The 16731-nt window shown below is 47.1% G+C and overlaps 1 protein-coding gene across 1 annotated transcript in view; it reads left to right on the top strand.

The window, feature by feature from the left end:
• The window catches only part of LOC139384431 (NT-3 growth factor receptor-like), a 141719-nt gene that overhangs the window by 43564 nt on the left and 81424 nt on the right, over nucleotides 1-16731 (top strand). The window contains exon 4 of the mRNA XM_071129196.1: nucleotides 9677-9745. Coding sequence (XP_070985297.1) covers nucleotides 9677-9745 — 69 coding nt within the window. The remainder of the gene's footprint in view (nucleotides 1-9676; nucleotides 9746-16731) is intronic.

Raw genomic sequence — 16731 nt, 5'->3', positions numbered from 1 at the left:
AAAGAGTTCAGGCTGAATGTCTGTCTCTGGGCTGGTAGAGAGGCTTCTATGATCCCGACCTACACAACCACTGGCTGCATGATGCATGACATCAGTGACTGTCTCTGTGTAACACATGTCTCAGAGTGACCCCTATGTCACCTTGTCCCTCAGAGTGGCCCGTATGTAACCTTGTGTCTCAGAGTGACCCCTATGTCACCTTGTCCCTCAGAGTGGCTCGTATGTAACCTTGTGTCTCAGAGTGACCCCTATGTAACCTTGTCCCTCAGAGTGACCCCTATGTCACCTTGTCTCTCAGAATGACTCCTATGTCACCTTGACTCTCAGAGTGACCCCTATGTAACCTTGTCTCTCAGAGTGACCCCTATGTAACCTTGTCTCCCAGAGTGACCCCTATGTAACCTTGTCCCTCAGAGTGACCCCTATGTAACCTTGTCCCTCAGAGTGACCCCTATGTAACCTTGTCTCTCAGAGTGACCCCTATGTAACCTTGTCCCTCAGAGTGACCCCTATGTAACCTTGTCCCTCAGAGTGACCCCTATGTAACCTTGTCTCTCAGAGTGACCCCTATGTAACCTTGTCCCTCAGAGTGACCCCTATGTCACCGCGTCTGAGAACATTAGATTTGTGTTAGCTCCCTGAGCCTAATTCCCAAGCTTTATCTCAGCAGCTGACACAGTCTTGTGATGTGCATGACACCCAGACTGGAACAGTTGGTGTCAACAGCACAAACAGACTATTAGAAATACCTGACTGGTACATGCCCTTTGTAGAGATATGATAACTATATATGAGACAACTGACTCAACTTCATATGAGACAACTGACTCAACTATATATGAGACAACTGACTCAACTATATATGAGACAACTGACTCAACTTTATACGAGACAACTGACTCAACTATATATGAGACAACTGACTCAACTATATATGAGACAACTGACTCAACTATATATGAGACAACTGACTCAACTATATATGAGACAACTGACTCAACTATATATGAGACAACTGACTCAACTATATATGAGACAACTGACTCAACTATATATGAGACAACTGACTCAACTATATATGAGACAACTGACTCAACTACATATCAGACAACTGACTCACCTATATATGAGACAACTGACTCAACTATATATAAGACAACTGACTCAACTATATATGAGACAACTGACTCAACTACATATCAGACAACTGACTCACCTATATATGAGACAACTGACTAAACTATATATGAGACAACTGACTCAACTTAGGTGGAGTAACAACAATGACAGCTGGTTGTGGTTAGATGTTAGATGGGGTAACAACAATGACAGCTGGTTGTGGTTAGATGGAGTAACAACAATGACAGCTTGTTGTGGTTAGATGGTGTAACAACAATTACAGCTGGTTGTGGTTAGAGGGTGTAACAACAATGACAGCTGGTTGTGGTTAGATGTTAGATGGAGTAACAACAACGACAGCTGGTTGTGGTTAGATGGTGTAACAACAATGACAGCTGGTTGTGGTTAGATGTTAGATGGAGTAACAACAATGACAGCTGGTTATGGTTAGATGTTAGATGGTGTAACAAAAATGACAGCTGGTTGTGGTTAGATTTTAGATGGAGTAACAACAATGACAGCTGGTTGTGGTTAGATGTTAGATGCTGTAACAACAATGACAGCTGGTTGTGGTTAGATGGAGTAACAACAATGACAGCTGGTTGTGGTTAGATGTTAGATGGAGTAACAACAATAACAGTTGGTTATGGTTAGATGTTAGATGGTGTAACAACAATGACAGCTGGTTGTGGTTAGATGGATTAACAACAATGACAGCTGGTTATGGTTAGATGTTAGATGGGGTAACAACAATGGCAGCTGGTTATGGTTAGATGTTAGATGGTGTAACAACAATGACAGCTGGTTGTGGTTAGATTTTAGATGGAGTAACAACAATGACAGCTGGTTGTGGTTAGATGGAGTAACAACAATGACAGCTGGTTGTGGTTAGATGTTAGATGGAGTAACAACAATGACAGCTGGTTGTGGTTAGATGTTAAATGGTGTAACAACAATGACAGCTGGTTGTGGTTAGATGGAGTAACAACAATGACAGCTGGTTGTGGTTAGATGTTAGATGGAGTAACAACAATGACAGCTGGTTGTGGTTAGATGTTAGATGGAGTAACAACAATGACAGCTGGTTGTGGTTAGATGTTAGATGGTGTAACAACAATGGCAGCTGGTTGTGGTTAGATGTTAGATGGTGTAACAACAATGACAGCTGGTTGTGGTTAGATGGAGTAACAACAATGACAGCTGGTTGTGGTTAGATGTTAGATGGAGTAACAACAATGACAGCTGGTTGTGGTTAGATGGAGTAACAACAATGACAGCTGGTTTTGGTTAGATGGAGTAACAACAATGACAGCTGGTTGTGGTTAGATGTTAGATGGAGTAACAACAATGACAGCTAGTTGTGGTTAGATGTTAGATGGTGCAACAACAATGACAGCTGGTTGTGGTTAGATGTTAGATGGTGTAACAACAATGACAGCTGGTTGTGGTTCGATGGAGTAACAACACTGACAACTGGTTGTGGTTAGATGTTAGATGGAGTAACAACAATAACAGCTGGTTATGGTTAGATGTTAGATGGTGTAACAACAACTATATATGAGACAATTAATATGAGACAACTGACTCAACTTTATATGAGACAACTGAATCAACTTTATACGAGACAACTGACTCAACTTCATATGAGACAATTAATATGAGACAACTGACTCAACTTCATATGAGACAATTAATACGAGACAACTGACTCAACTTCATATGAGACAATTAATACGAGACAACTGACTCAACTTCATATGAGACAATTAATATGAGACAACTGACTCAACTTTATATGAGACAACTGAATCAACTTTATACGAGACAACTGACTCAACTATATATGAGACAACTGACTCAACTATATATGAGACAACTGACTCAACTATATATGAGACAACTGACTAAACTATATATGAGACAACTGACTCACCTATATATGAGACAACTGACTCAACTATATATGAGACAACGGACTCAACTATATATGAGACAACGGACTCAACTATATATGAGACAACTGACTCAACTATATATGAGACAACTGACTCAACTTCATATGAGACAACTGACTCAACTATATATGAGACAACTGACTCAACTATATATGAGACAACTGACTCAACTTCATATGAGACAACTGACTCAACTATATATGAGACAACTGACTCAACTATATATGAGACAACTGACTCAACTATATATGAGACAACTGACTCAACTATATATGAGACAACTGACTCAACTTTATATGAGACAACTGACTCAACTATATATGAGACAACTGACTCAACTTCATATGAGACAACTGACTCAACTATATATGAGACAACTGACTCAACTATATATGAGACAACTGACTCAACTTCATATGAGACAACTGACTCAACTATATATGAGACAACTGACTCAACTATATATGAGACAACTGACTCAACTATATATGAGACAACTGACTCAACTATATATGAGACAACTGACTCAACTTTATACGAGACAACTGACTCAACTATATATGAGACAACTGACTCAACTATATATGAGACAACTGACTCAACTATATATGAGACAACTGACTCAACTATATATGAGACAACTGACTCAACTATATATGAGACAACTGACTCAACTATATATGAGACAACTGACTCAACTATATATGAGACAACTGACTCAACTATATATGAGACAACTGACTCAACTACATATCAGACAACTGACTCACCTATATATGAGACAACTGACTCAACTATATATAAGACAACTGACTCAACTATATATGAGACAACTGACTCAACTACATATCAGACAACTGACTCACCTATATATGAGACAACTGACTAAACTATATATGAGACAACTGACTCAACTTAGGTGGAGTAACAACAATGACAGCTGGTTGTGGTTAGATGTTAGATGGGGTAACAACAATGACAGCTGGTTGTGGTTAGATGGAGTAACAACAATGACAGCTTGTTGTGGTTAGATGGTGTAACAACAATTACAGCTGGTTGTGGTTAGAGGGTGTAACAACAATGACAGCTGGTTGTGGTTAGATGTTAGATGGAGTAACAACAACGACAGCTGGTTGTGGTTAGATGGTGTAACAACAATGACAGCTGGTTGTGGTTAGATGTTAGATGGAGTAACAACAATGACAGCTGGTTATGGTTAGATGTTAGATGGTGTAACAAAAATGACAGCTGGTTGTGGTTAGATTTTAGATGGAGTAACAACAATGACAGCTGGTTGTGGTTAGATGTTAGATGCTGTAACAACAATGACAGCTGGTTGTGGTTAGATGGAGTAACAACAATGACAGCTGGTTGTGGTTAGATGTTAGATGGAGTAACAACAATAACAGTTGGTTATGGTTAGATGTTAGATGGTGTAACAACAATGACAGCTGGTTGTGGTTAGATGGATTAACAACAATGACAGCTGGTTATGGTTAGATGTTAGATGGGGTAACAACAATGGCAGCTGGTTATGGTTAGATGTTAGATGGTGTAACAACAATGACAGCTGGTTGTGGTTAGATTTTAGATGGAGTAACAACAATGACAGCTGGTTGTGGTTAGATGGAGTAACAACAATGACAGCTGGTTGTGGTTAGATGTTAGATGGAGTAACAACAATGACAGCTGGTTGTGGTTAGATGTTAAATGGTGTAACAACAATGACAGCTGGTTGTGGTTAGATGGAGTAACAACAATGACAGCTGGTTGTGGTTAGATGTTAGATGGAGTAACAACAATGACAGCTGGTTGTGGTTAGATGTTAGATGGAGTAACAACAATGACAGCTGGTTGTGGTTAGATGTTAGATGGTGTAACAACAATGGCAGCTGGTTGTGGTTAGATGTTAGATGGTGTAACAACAATGACAGCTGGTTGTGGTTAGATGGAGTAACAACAATGACAGCTGGTTGTGGTTAGATGTTAGATGGAGTAACAACAATGACAGCTGGTTGTGGTTAGATGGAGTAACAACAATGACAGCTGGTTTTGGTTAGATGGAGTAACAACAATGACAGCTGGTTGTGGTTAGATGTTAGATGGAGTAACAACAATGACAGCTGGTTGTGGTTAGATGTTAGATGGTGCAACAACAATGACAGCTGGTTGTGGTTAGATGTTAGATGGTGTAACAACAATGACAGCTGGTTGTGGTTAGATGTTAGATGGAGTAACAACAATGACAGCTGGTTGTGGTTAGATGGAGTAACAACATTGACAGCTGGTTGTGGTTAGATGTTAGATAGAGTAACAGCAATGACAGCTGGTTGTGCTTAGATGTTAGATGGAGTAACAACAATGACAGCTGGTTGTGGTTAGACGTTAGATGGAGTAACAACACTGACAGCTGGTTGTGGTTAGATGGTGTAACAACAATGACAGCTGGTTGTGGTTAGATGTTAGATGGAGTAACAACAATAGCAGATGGTTGTGGTTAGATGTTAGATGGAGTAACAACAATGACAGCTGGTTGTGGTTAGATGGAGTAACAACAATGACAGCTGGTTGTGGTTAGATGTTATATGGAGTAACAACAATGACAGCTGGTTGTGGTTAGATGGAGTAACAACAATGACAGCTGGTTGTGGTTAGATGTTAGATGAAGTAACAACAATGGCAGCTGGTTGTGGTTCGATGGAGTAACAACACTGACAACTGGTTGTGGTTAGATGTTAGATGGAGTAACAACAATAACAGCTGGTTATGGTTAGATGTTAGATGGTGTAACAACAATGACAGCTGGTTGTGGTTAGATGGAGTAACAACAATGACAGCTGGTTGTGGTTAGATGGAGTAACAACACTGACAACTGGTTGTGGTTAGATGTTAGATGGAGTAACACCCTCCCAGCCTCTCCTTCAGTCTCCCCCTGCATCCCTCCACCCTCCCAGCCTCTCCTTCAGTCTCCCCCAGTCTCCCTCTACCTCTCATCCCACCTCCCCCTGTCACTGCTATGCTTGCTGCTCACTGACTGATAGATGGTTATCTGGGTGAGGACTGACACTCTGTGTTCACACTGTCAGGGCGCTCCAACAGAGTGAGCGAGAGACAGAGCGAGATAGACAAACTGAGCAAAAGAGAGAGAGAAACTATCAGGAATCAAGATCAGACCCAAGTGCAGACTGTGTGAAGTATGTTTATTGTAACCACAGGGGCAGGCAAACGACAGGTCAAGGCAGGCAGGGGTCGATAATCCAGAGCAGAGACCAAGGTACAGGACGGCAGGCAGGGTCAGGGTCAGAGACAGGCAGAGGTCAAACGGCTGTGACGGCTGCATCAGGTGGTGGCTGCATCAGGTGGTGGCTGCATCAGGTGGTGGTGGTTGCATCAGGTGGTGGCTGCATTAGGTGGTGGTGGCTGCATCAGGTGGTGGCTGCATTAGGTGGTGGTGGCTGCATCAGCTGGTGGCTGCATCAGGTGGTGGTGGCTGCATCAGGTGGTGGCTGCATCAGGTGGTGGTAGCTGCATCAGGTGGTGGCTGCATCAGGTGGTGGCTGCATTAGGTGGTGGTGGCTGCATCAGCTGGTGGCTGCATCAGGTGGTGGCTGCATTAGGTGGTGGTGGCTGCATCAGCTGGTGGCTGCATCAGGTGGTGGTGGCTGCATCAGGTGGTGGCTGCATCAGGGGGTGGTGGCTGCATCAGGTGGTGGCTGCATCAGGTGGTGGTGGCTGCATCAGGTGGTGGCTGCATCAGGGGGTGGCTGCATCAGGTGGTGGTGGCTGCATCAGGTGACGGCTGAATCAGGTGGTGGTGGCTGCATCAGGTGGTGGTGGTTGCATCAGGTTGTGGTAGCTGCATCAGGTGATGGTGGTTGCATCAGGTGGTGGTGGTTGCATCAGGTGGTGGTGGTTGCATCAGGTGGTGGTGGCTGCGTCAGGTTGTGGTGGCTGCATCAGGTGGTGGCTGCATCAGGTGGTGGCTGCATCAGGTGGTGGCTGCATCAGGTGGTGGTGGCTGCATCAGGTGGTGGCTGCATCAGGTGGTGGTGGCTGCATCAGGTGGTGGTTGCATCAGGTGGTGGTGGTTGCATCAGGTGGTGGTGGCTGCGTCAGGTTGTGGTGGCTGCATCAGGTGGTGGCTGCATCAGGTGGTGGCTGCATCAGGTGGTGGCTGCATCAGGTGGTGGTGGCTGCATCAGGTGGTGGCTGCATCAGGTGGTGGCTGCATCAGGTGGTGGCTGCATCAGGTGGTGGCTGCATCAGGTGGTGGCTGCATCAGGTGGTGGTGGCTGCATCAGGTGGTGGCTGCATCAGGTGGTGGCTGCATCAGGTGGTGGTGGCTGCATCAGGTGGTGGCGGCTGCGTCAGGTGGTGGCGGCTGCATCAGGTGGTGGCTGCATCAGGTGGTGGCTGCATCAGGTGGTGGTTGCATCAGGTGGTGGTAGCTGCATCAGGTGGTGGCTGCATCAGGTGGTGGTGGCTGCGTCAGGTTGTGGTGGCTGCATCAGGTGGTGGCTGCATCAGGTGGTGGTTGCATCAGGTGGTGGTTGCATCAGGTGGTGGCTGCATCAGGTGGTGGTAGCTGCATCAGGTGGTGGCTGCATCAGGTGGTGGTTGCATCAGGTGGTGGTTGCATCAGGTGGTGGTTGCATCAGGTGGTGGCTGCATCAGGTGGTGGCTGCATCAGGTGGTGGCGGCTGCGTCAGGTGGTGGTTGCATCAGGTGGTGGTGGTTGCATCAGGTGGTGGCTGCATCAGGTGGTGGCTGCATCAGGTGGTGGTTGCATCAGGTGGTCGCTGCATCAGGTGGTGGTGACTGCATCAGGTGGTGGTTGCATCAGGTGGTGGTTGCATCAGGTGGTGGCTGCATCAGGTGGTGGTTGCATCAGGTGGTGGTGGCTGCATCAGGTGGTGGCTGCATCAGGTGGTGGTTGCATCAGGTGGTGGCTGCATCAGGTGGTGGTGACTGCATCAGGTGGTGGTTGCATCAGGTGGTGGTTGCATCAGGTGGTGGCTGCATCAGGTGGTGGTTGCATCAGGTGGTGGTTGCATCAGGTGGTGGTTGCATCAGGTGGTGGTAGCTGCATCAGGTGGTGGCTGCATCAGGTGGTGGTGGCTGCATCAGGTGGTGGTTGCATCAGGTGGTGGTTGCATCAGGTGGTGGCTGCATCAGGTGGTGGTAGCTGCATCAGGTGGTGGCTGCATCAGGTGGTGGTTGCATCAGGTGGTGGTAGCTGCATCAGGTGGTGGTGGCTGCATCAGGTGGTGGTGGCTGCATCAGGTGGTGGTTGCATCAGGTGGTGGTTGCATCAGGTGGTGGTTGCATCAGGTGGTGGTAGCTGCATCAGGTGGTGGCTGCATCAGGTGGTGGTGGCTGCATCAGGTGGTGGTGGCTGCATCAGGTGGTGGCTGCATCAGGTGGTGGCTGCATCAGGTGGTGGTGGCTGCATCAGGTGGTGGCTGCATCACGTGGTGGCTGCATCAGGTGGTGGTGACTGCATCAGGTGGTGGTGGCTGCATCAGGTGGAGTGCTGCATCAGATTACCTTGCCTCCACAATCACCCGACCTCAACCTAATTGAGATGGTTTCAGATGAGTTGGACCACAGAGTGAAGGAAAAGCAGCCAACAAGTGCTCAGTATATGTTGGAACTCGTTCAAAATTATTCCAGGTGAAGCTGGTTGAGAGAATGCCAAGATAATGCAAAAGCTGTCATCAAGGCAAAGGGTGGCTACTAAAATCTAAAATATTTTTGATTTGTTTAACACATTTTTGGTTACGACCTGATTCCATATGTGTTATTTCATAGTTCTGATGTATTCACTATTATTCTACAATGTAGAAAATAGTAAAAATAAAGAAAAACCTTTGAATGAGAAGGCGTGTCCGACCCTTTGACTGGTACTATAGGTAAATAAAATATTTATTTTTCTTTTTCAATAAATTTGCAAAGATTTTCAATAAATGTTTTCACTATGTCATTATTGTGTTTTGTGTGTAGATGGGTGAGAGAGAAAACTCTTCTGGTGCAACATCCCAAAAAATCACAAAGTTTATCTAACTCTGAATCTATATTTTTGTAAAAACATGCTCTCTCTCTCTCTCTCTCTCTCCTTCCTCTCTCTCTCTCTCCTTCCTCTCTCTCTCTCTCTCTCTCTCTCTCTCTCTCTCTCTCTCCTTCCCCTCTCTCTCTCTGCTCTTCTCTCTCTTCCTCTCTCTCTTTCTCTGTCTCTCTCTCTCTCACTCTCTCCTCTGTCTCTCCTCTCTCTCTCTCTCTCTCTCTCTCTCCTTCCTCTCTCTCTCTGCTCTTCTCTCTCTTCCTCTGTATCTCTCTCTCTGCCTCTCTCTCTCTGCCTCTCTCTCTCTGTCTCTCTCTCTCACTCTCTCCTCTGTCTCTCTCTCTCTCTCTCTCTCTCTCTCTCTCTCACACTCTCACTCTTTCCTGTCTTTCTCTCTCTCTCCCTCTCTCTCTCTCTCTCTCTCTCTCTCTCTCTCTCTCCCTCTCTCTCTCTCTCTCTCTCTCTCTCTCTCTCTCTCTCTCTCTCGCTCTCTCTCTCTCTCTCTCTCTCTCTCTCTCTCTCTCTCACTCTCTCTCTCTAGAAACCTATCCAAGAACCCTCTAACCACCTTGTCCTGGCAACTGTTCCAGAACCTGCAACTTTCCGAGCTGTGAGTTACATTCTCATTCAAGCTAAAGTGTGTGTGTGTGTTTCAGAACCTGCACACAGCAAAACAACCGCGTAAAACACAACGCACTATCTGTGTGAGTCTCAAACAGCATCTTGTTCTATATATAGTCCCATAGGTCTCTGGTCTAAAGTAGTGCACTACATAGGGAATAGGGTGTCATTTGGGACATACCGGCGGTGTCATGGCACTGTGATCTGGAAGTCAGTTACCCAGCATAATTAAGACACTGCACAGAGAGGGAGAGTTAGAGGCAGTCTGACCTCATTCTCCTGTTAGTTATGAATATTGCAGTAAAAGTCAGGCCCAATCTGATGCTCCTTCAGCACCACTAGTAGAATATTACAGTCTGGTCCAGTCTGATGCTCCTTCAGCACCACTAGTAGAATATTACAGTCCGGTCCAGTCTGGTCCAGTCTGATGCTCCTTCAGCACCACTAGTAGAATATTACAGTATGGTCCAGTCTGGTCCAGTCTGATGCTCCTTCAGCACCACCAGTAGAATATTACAGTCTGGTCCAGTCTGATGCTCCTTCAGCACCACTAGTAGAATATTACAGTCTGGTCCAGTCTGATGCTCCTTCAGCACCACCAGTAGAATATTACAGTCCGGTCCAGTCTGGTCCAGTCTGATGCTCCTTCAGCACCACTAGTAGAATATTACAGTCTGGTCCAGTCTGGTCCAGTCTGATGCTCCTTCAGCACCACCAGTAGAATATTACAGTCTGGTCCAGTCTGGTCCAGTCTGATGCTCCTTCAGCACCACTAGTAGAATATTACAGTATGGTCCAGTTTGATGCTCCTTCAGCACCACTAGTAGAATATTACAGTCCGGTCCAGTCTGGTCCAGTCTGGTCCAGTCTGATGCTCCTTCAGCACCACTAGTAGAATATTACAGTCTGGTCCAGTTTGATGCTCCTTCAGCACCACTAGTAGAATATTACAGTCTGGTCCAGTCTGATGCTCCTTCAGCACCACTAGTAGAATATTACAGTCTGGTCCAGTCTGGTCCAGTCTGATGCTCCTTCAGCACCGCCAGTAGAATATTACAGTCTGGTCCAGTCTGATGCTCCTTCAGCACCACCAGTAGAATATTACAGTCTGGTCCAGTCTGGTCCAGTCTGATGCTCCTTCAGCACCACCAGTAGAATATTACAGTATGGTCCAGTCTGGTCCTCCCTGTTTCCTCTTCTCCTCATCTCAGGGAAGGTCTGCCTCACTGTTTCCTCTCCTCTCCTCCTCATCTCAGGGAAGGTCTGCCTCCCTGTTTCCTCTCCTCTTCTCCTCATCTCAGGGAAGGTCTGCCTCCCTGTTTCCTCTCCTCTCCTCCTCATCTCAGGGAAGGTCTGTCTCCCTGTTTCCTCTTCTCCTCATCTCAGGGAAGGTCTGCCTCCCTGTTTCCTCTCCTCCCCCTCCTCATCTCAGGGAAGGTCTGCCTCCCTGTTTCCTCTCCTCTCCTCCTCATCTCAGGGAAGGTCTGCCTTCCTGTTTCCTCTCCTCTCCTCCTCATCTCAGGGAAGGTCTCCCTCCCTGTTTCCATTCCTCTTCTCCTCATCTCAGGGAAGGTCTGCATCCCTGTTTCCTCTCCTCTTCTCCTCATCTCAGGGAAGGTCTGCCTCCCTGTTTCCTCTTCTCCTCATCTCAGGGAAGGTCTGCCTCCCTGTTTCCTCCCCCTCCTCATCTCAGGGAAGGTCTGCCTCCCTGTTTCCTCTTCTCTTCATCTCAGGGAAGGTCTGCCACCCTGTTTCCTCTCCTCTCCCTCCTCATCTCAGGGAAGGTCTGCCACCCTGTTTCCTCTCCTCCTAATCTCAGTGAAGGTCTGCCGCCCTGTTTCCTCTCCTCTTCATCTCAGGGAAGGTCTGCATCCCTGTTTCCTCTCCTCTTCTCCTCATCTCAGGGAAGGTCTGCCGCCCTGTTTCCTCTTCTCCTCATCTCAGGGAAGGTCTGCCTCCCTGTTTCCTCCCCCTCCTCATCTCAGGGAAGGTCTGCCTCCCTGTTTCCTCTTCTCTTCATCTCAGGGAAGGTCTGCCTCCCTGTTTCCTCTCCTCTCCTCCTCATCTCAGGGAAGGTCTGCCTCCCTGTTTCCTCTCCTCTCCTCCTCATCTCAGGGAAGGTCTGCCCCCCTGTTTCCTCACCTCTTCATCTCAGGGAAGGTCTCCCTCCCTGTTTCCTCTCCTCTCCCTCCTCATCTCAGGGAAGGTCTTCTTCCCTGTTTCCTCTCCTCCTCATCCCAGGAAAGGTCTGCTTCCCTGTTTCCTATCCTCTTCATCTCAGGGAAGGTCTCCCACCCTGTTTCCTCTCCTCTCCCTCCTCATCTCAGGGAAGGTCTGCCACCCTGTTTCCTCTCCTCTCCCTCCTCATCTCAGGGAAGGTCTGCCTCCCTGTTTCCTCTCCTCCTCCTCCTCATCTCAGGGAAGGTCTGCCTCCCTGTTTCCTCTCCTCTTCATCTCAGGGAAGGTCTGCATTCCTGTTTCCTCTCCTCCTCCTCCTCATCTCAGGGAAGGTCTGCCTCCCTGTTTCCTCTCCTCTCCTCCTCATCTCAGGGAAGGTCTGCCTCCCTGTTTCCTCTTCTCCTCATCTCAGGGAAGGTCTGCCTCCCTGTTTCCTCTTCTCCTCATCTCGGGGAAGGTCTGCCCCCCTGTTTCCTCTTCTCCTCATCTCAAGGAAGGTCTGCCTCCCTGTTTCCTCTCCTCTCCTCCTCATCTCAGGGAAGGTCTGCCCCCTGTTTCCTCTCCTCCTCATCTCAGGGAAGGTCTGCCTCCCTGTTTCCTCTCCTCCTCATCTCAAGGAAGGTCTGCGTTCCTGTTTCCTCTCCTCCTCCTCCTCATCTCAGGGAAGGTCTGCCTCCCTGTTTCCTCTCCTCTCCTCCTCATCTCAGGGAAGGTCTGCCTCCCTGTTTCCTCTTCTCCTCATCTCAGGGAAGGTCTGCCTCCCTGTTTCCTCTTCTCCTCATCTCAGGGAAGGTCTGCCTCCCTGTTTCCTCTTCTCCTCATCTCAAGGAAGGTCTGCCTCCCTGTTTCCTCTCCTCTCCTCCTCATCTCTGGGAAGGTCTGCCTCCCTGTTTCCTCTCCTCTCCCTCCTCATCTCAGGGAAGGTCTTCCTCCCTGTTTCCTCTCCTCCTCATCTCAGGGAAGGTCTGCCTCCCTGTTTCCTCTCCTCCTCATCTCAGTGAAGGTCTGCCTCCCTGTTTCCTCTCCTCACCTCCTCATCTCAGGGAATGTATGCCTCCCTGTTTCCTCTTCTCCTCATCTCAGGGAAGGTCTGCCTCCCTGTTTCCTCTTCTCCTCATCTCAGGGAAGGTCTGCCTCCCTGTTTCCTCTCCTCTCCTCCTCATCTCAGGGAAGGTCTGCCCCCTGTTTCCTCTCCTCCTCATCTCAGGGAAGGTCTGCCTCCCTGTTTCCTCTCCTCCTCATCTCAAGGAAGGTCTGCGTTCCTGTTTCCTCTCCTCTCCCTCCTCATCTCAGGGAAGGTCTGCCTCCCTGCTTCCTCTCCTCTCCTCCTCATCTCAGGGAAGGTCTGCCTCCCTGTTTCCTCTTCTCCTCATCTCAGGGAAGGTCTGCCTCCCTGTTTCCTCTTCTCCTCATCTCAGGGAAGGTCTGCCTCCCTGTTTCCTCTTCTCCTCATCTCAGGGAAGGTCTGCCTCCCTGTTTCCTCTTCTCCTCATCTCAACGAAGGTCTGCCTCCCTGTTTCCTCTCCTCCTCATCTCAACGAAGGTCTGCCTCCCTGTTTCCTCTCCTCTCCCTCCTCATCTCAGGGAAGGTCTTCCTCCCTGTTTCCTCTCCTCCTCATCTCAGGGAAGGTCTGCCTCCCTGTTTCCTCTCCTCCTCATCTCAGGGAAGGTCTGCCTCCCTGTTTCCTCTCCTCTCCTCCTCATCTCAGAGAATGTCTGCCTTCCTGTTTCCTCTCCTCCTCATCTCAGGGAAGGTCTCCCTCCCTGTTTCCTCTCCTCTCCTGCCCCGCCTCATCCCATTCCTCATCAAAGAGGTTCCCAATCAACATGTTGAACTGCCTGAGAGGCAGCAGTACATCCTGTTGGATGGAACTCTTTAGATTGTTCCATAGATGGGGTACAGACAAACTAAAAGCTGCTGTACCTAACTCTGAGTAGACCCAAGGGATTTCCAGAGTTAGCCATCCCTGAGACCAGGTATTTTGGAATCCCATGTGGGACACATTCCGCCATGTTTAATACAGTTACATGTTTACTCAGCAGATAATTATCAAACCCAGTCAAATTGGAAAAAAAACATTACAGATTATCTTTGTTTTACAATTTTTCTCAGCAATTCAGTACCCTGATCTTTTGTCATTCTAGTGAAAGAGGCCCAACGTGATGCTGAACAATGATGTGATGCTGAACAATGTAGTCTGACTCCATATTATGCTTCACTGCTTGGGAAACAGAGGAAAACAGAGGAAACAGATGGTGTTTTTGTCTCTCTGGGCCCTGCAGTGGAGCTACATTAGCCAGCTTGGCCTTCCAGAACTGCTGCACAGCCAGCCAAACCCTTCTCTTGGGAAGCAGCCCTAATGTATTACAGTGGTGGGTTATACATGATAAATGGTCAATCTGTTGTAGTTTCTCTGAGGGGGATATGATGGGAGATCATTTGAGGAAGGCTGGGTCACTTCAGCCAACATGTTCATTCTTCAGCAGCTACTGTAAATCCATCTGCTAGAATCTGTCTGTCTGTCTGTCTGTCTGTCTGTCTGTCTGTCTGTCTGTCTGTCTGCATCTGTGTGTATGTGTTTGTGAAAGCATCTTCCTCTTTAATCCTGGCTTCCTCTATTGAAGCTCATAGCTTCCTCTTTAATCCTGGCTTCCTCTATTGAAGCTCATAGCTTCCTCTTTAATCCTGGCTTCCTCTATTGAAGCTCATAGCTTCCTCTTTAATCCTGGCCTCCTCTATTGAAGCTCAGAGCTTCCTCTTTAATTCTGGCTTCCTCTATTGAAGCTCATAGCTTCCTCTTTAATCCTGGCCTCCTCTATTGAAGCTCATAGCTTCCTCTTTAATCCTGGCTTCCTCTATTGAAATTTAGAGCTTCACATATTCAAACATTGGTGCTTCTCTGTGAGTGGATTTTCTCCTGACTGGAATAGTCTGATCAAACCTGCAGTCCTTTGAGAGACCTTGGTTTAGATGACAGAGAATTAGACAGTAAAGACTGCAGTCCTTTTGATAGGCCTTGGTTTAGATTACAGAGAATTAGACAGTAAAGACTGCAGTCCTTTGGTTTAGATGACAGAGAATTAGACAGTAAAGACTGCAGTCCTTTGATAGGCCTTGGTTTAGATGGCAGAGAATTAGACAGTACAGACTGCAGTCCTTTGGTTTAGATGGCAGAGAATTAGACAGTAAAGACTGCAGTCCTTTGGTTTAGATGACAGAGAATTAGACAGTACAGACTGCAGTCCTTTGGTTTAGATGGGGCGGCAGGGTAGCCTAGTGGTTAGAGCGTTGGACTAGTAACCGGAAGGTCAAATCCCCGAGCTGACAAGGTACAAATCTGTCGTTCTGCCCCTGAACAGGCTGTTAACCCACTGTTCCTAAGCCATCATTGAAAATAAGAATTTGTTCTTAAACTAGCTGTTTTCCCTCACTACAGTATAATCATCCCTCATATCTTAAACTAGCTGTTTTCCCTCACTACAGTATAATCATCCCTCATATCTTAAACTAGCTGTTTTCCTTCACTACAGTATAATCATCCCTCATATCTTAAACTAGCTGTTTTCTTTCACTACAGTATAATCATCCCTCATATCTTAAACTAGCTGTTTTCCTTCACTACAGTATAATCATCCCTCATATCTTAAACTAGCTGTTTTCCCTCACTACAGTATAATCATCCCTCATATCTTAAACTAGCTGTTTTCCCTCACTACAGTATAATCATCCCTCATATCTTAAACTAGCTGTTTTTCTGTTACAGTATAATTTGTTTACAGGAGGCTGGACGGTGTGGTGTTTGACTGTGGTTGTGATGTGTTTTTGTTTACAGGAGGCTGGACGGTGTGGTGTTTGACTGTGGCTGTGATGTGTTTTTGTTTACAGGAGGCTGGACGGTGTGGTGTTTGACTGTGGTTGTGATGTGTTTTTGTTTACAGGAGGCTGGACGGTGTGGTGTTTGACTGGGGTTGTGATGTGTTTTTGTTTACAGGAGGCTGGACGGTGTGGTGTTTGACTGGGGTTGTGATGTGTTTTTGTTTACAGGAGGCTGGACGGTGTGGTGTTTGACTGTGGTTGTGATGTGTTTTTGTTTACAGGAGGCTGGGCGGTGTGGTGTTTGACTGTGGCTGTGATGTGTTTTTGTTTACAGGAGGCTGGACGGTGTGGTGTTTGACTGTGGTTGTGATGTGTTTTTGTTTACAGGAGGCTGGGCGGTGTGGTGTTTGACTGTGGTTGTGATGTGTTTTTGTTTACAGGAGGCTGGGCGGTGTGGTGTTTACTGTGGTTGTGATGTGTTTTTGTTTACAGGAGGCTGGACGGTGTGGTGTTTGACTGTGGTTTAATGTGTTTTTGTTTACAGGAGGCTGGACGGTGTGGCGTTTGACTGTAGTTGTGATATGTTTTTGTTTACAGGAGGCTGGGCGGTGTGGTGTTTGACTGTGGTTGTGATGTGTTTTTGTTTACAGGAGGCTGGACGGTGTGGTGTTTGACTGTGGTTGTGATGTGTTTTTGTTTACAGGAGGCTGGACGGTGTGGTGTTTGACTGTGGTTGTGATGTGTTTTTGTTTACAGGAGGCTGGACGGTGTGGTGTTTGACTGGGGTTGTGATATGTTTTTGTTTACAGGAGGCTGGACGGTGTGGTGTTTGACTGGGGTTGTGATGTGTTTTTTGTTTACAGGAGGCTGGACGGTGTGGTGTTTGACTGTAGTTGTGATATGTTTTTGTTTACAGGAGGCTGGACGGTGTGGTGTTTGACTGTGGCTGTGATGTGTTTTTGTTTACAGGAGGCTGGACG

Source organism: Oncorhynchus clarkii, chromosome 26 (assembly GCF_045791955.1).
Source record: "Oncorhynchus clarkii lewisi isolate Uvic-CL-2024 chromosome 26, UVic_Ocla_1.0, whole genome shotgun sequence".
NCBI lineage: Eukaryota > Metazoa > Chordata > Actinopteri > Salmoniformes > Salmonidae > Oncorhynchus > Oncorhynchus clarkii.
Note: the sequence above shows the minus strand (reverse complement) of the source record. Positions and strands in the feature narration are given on the sequence as shown.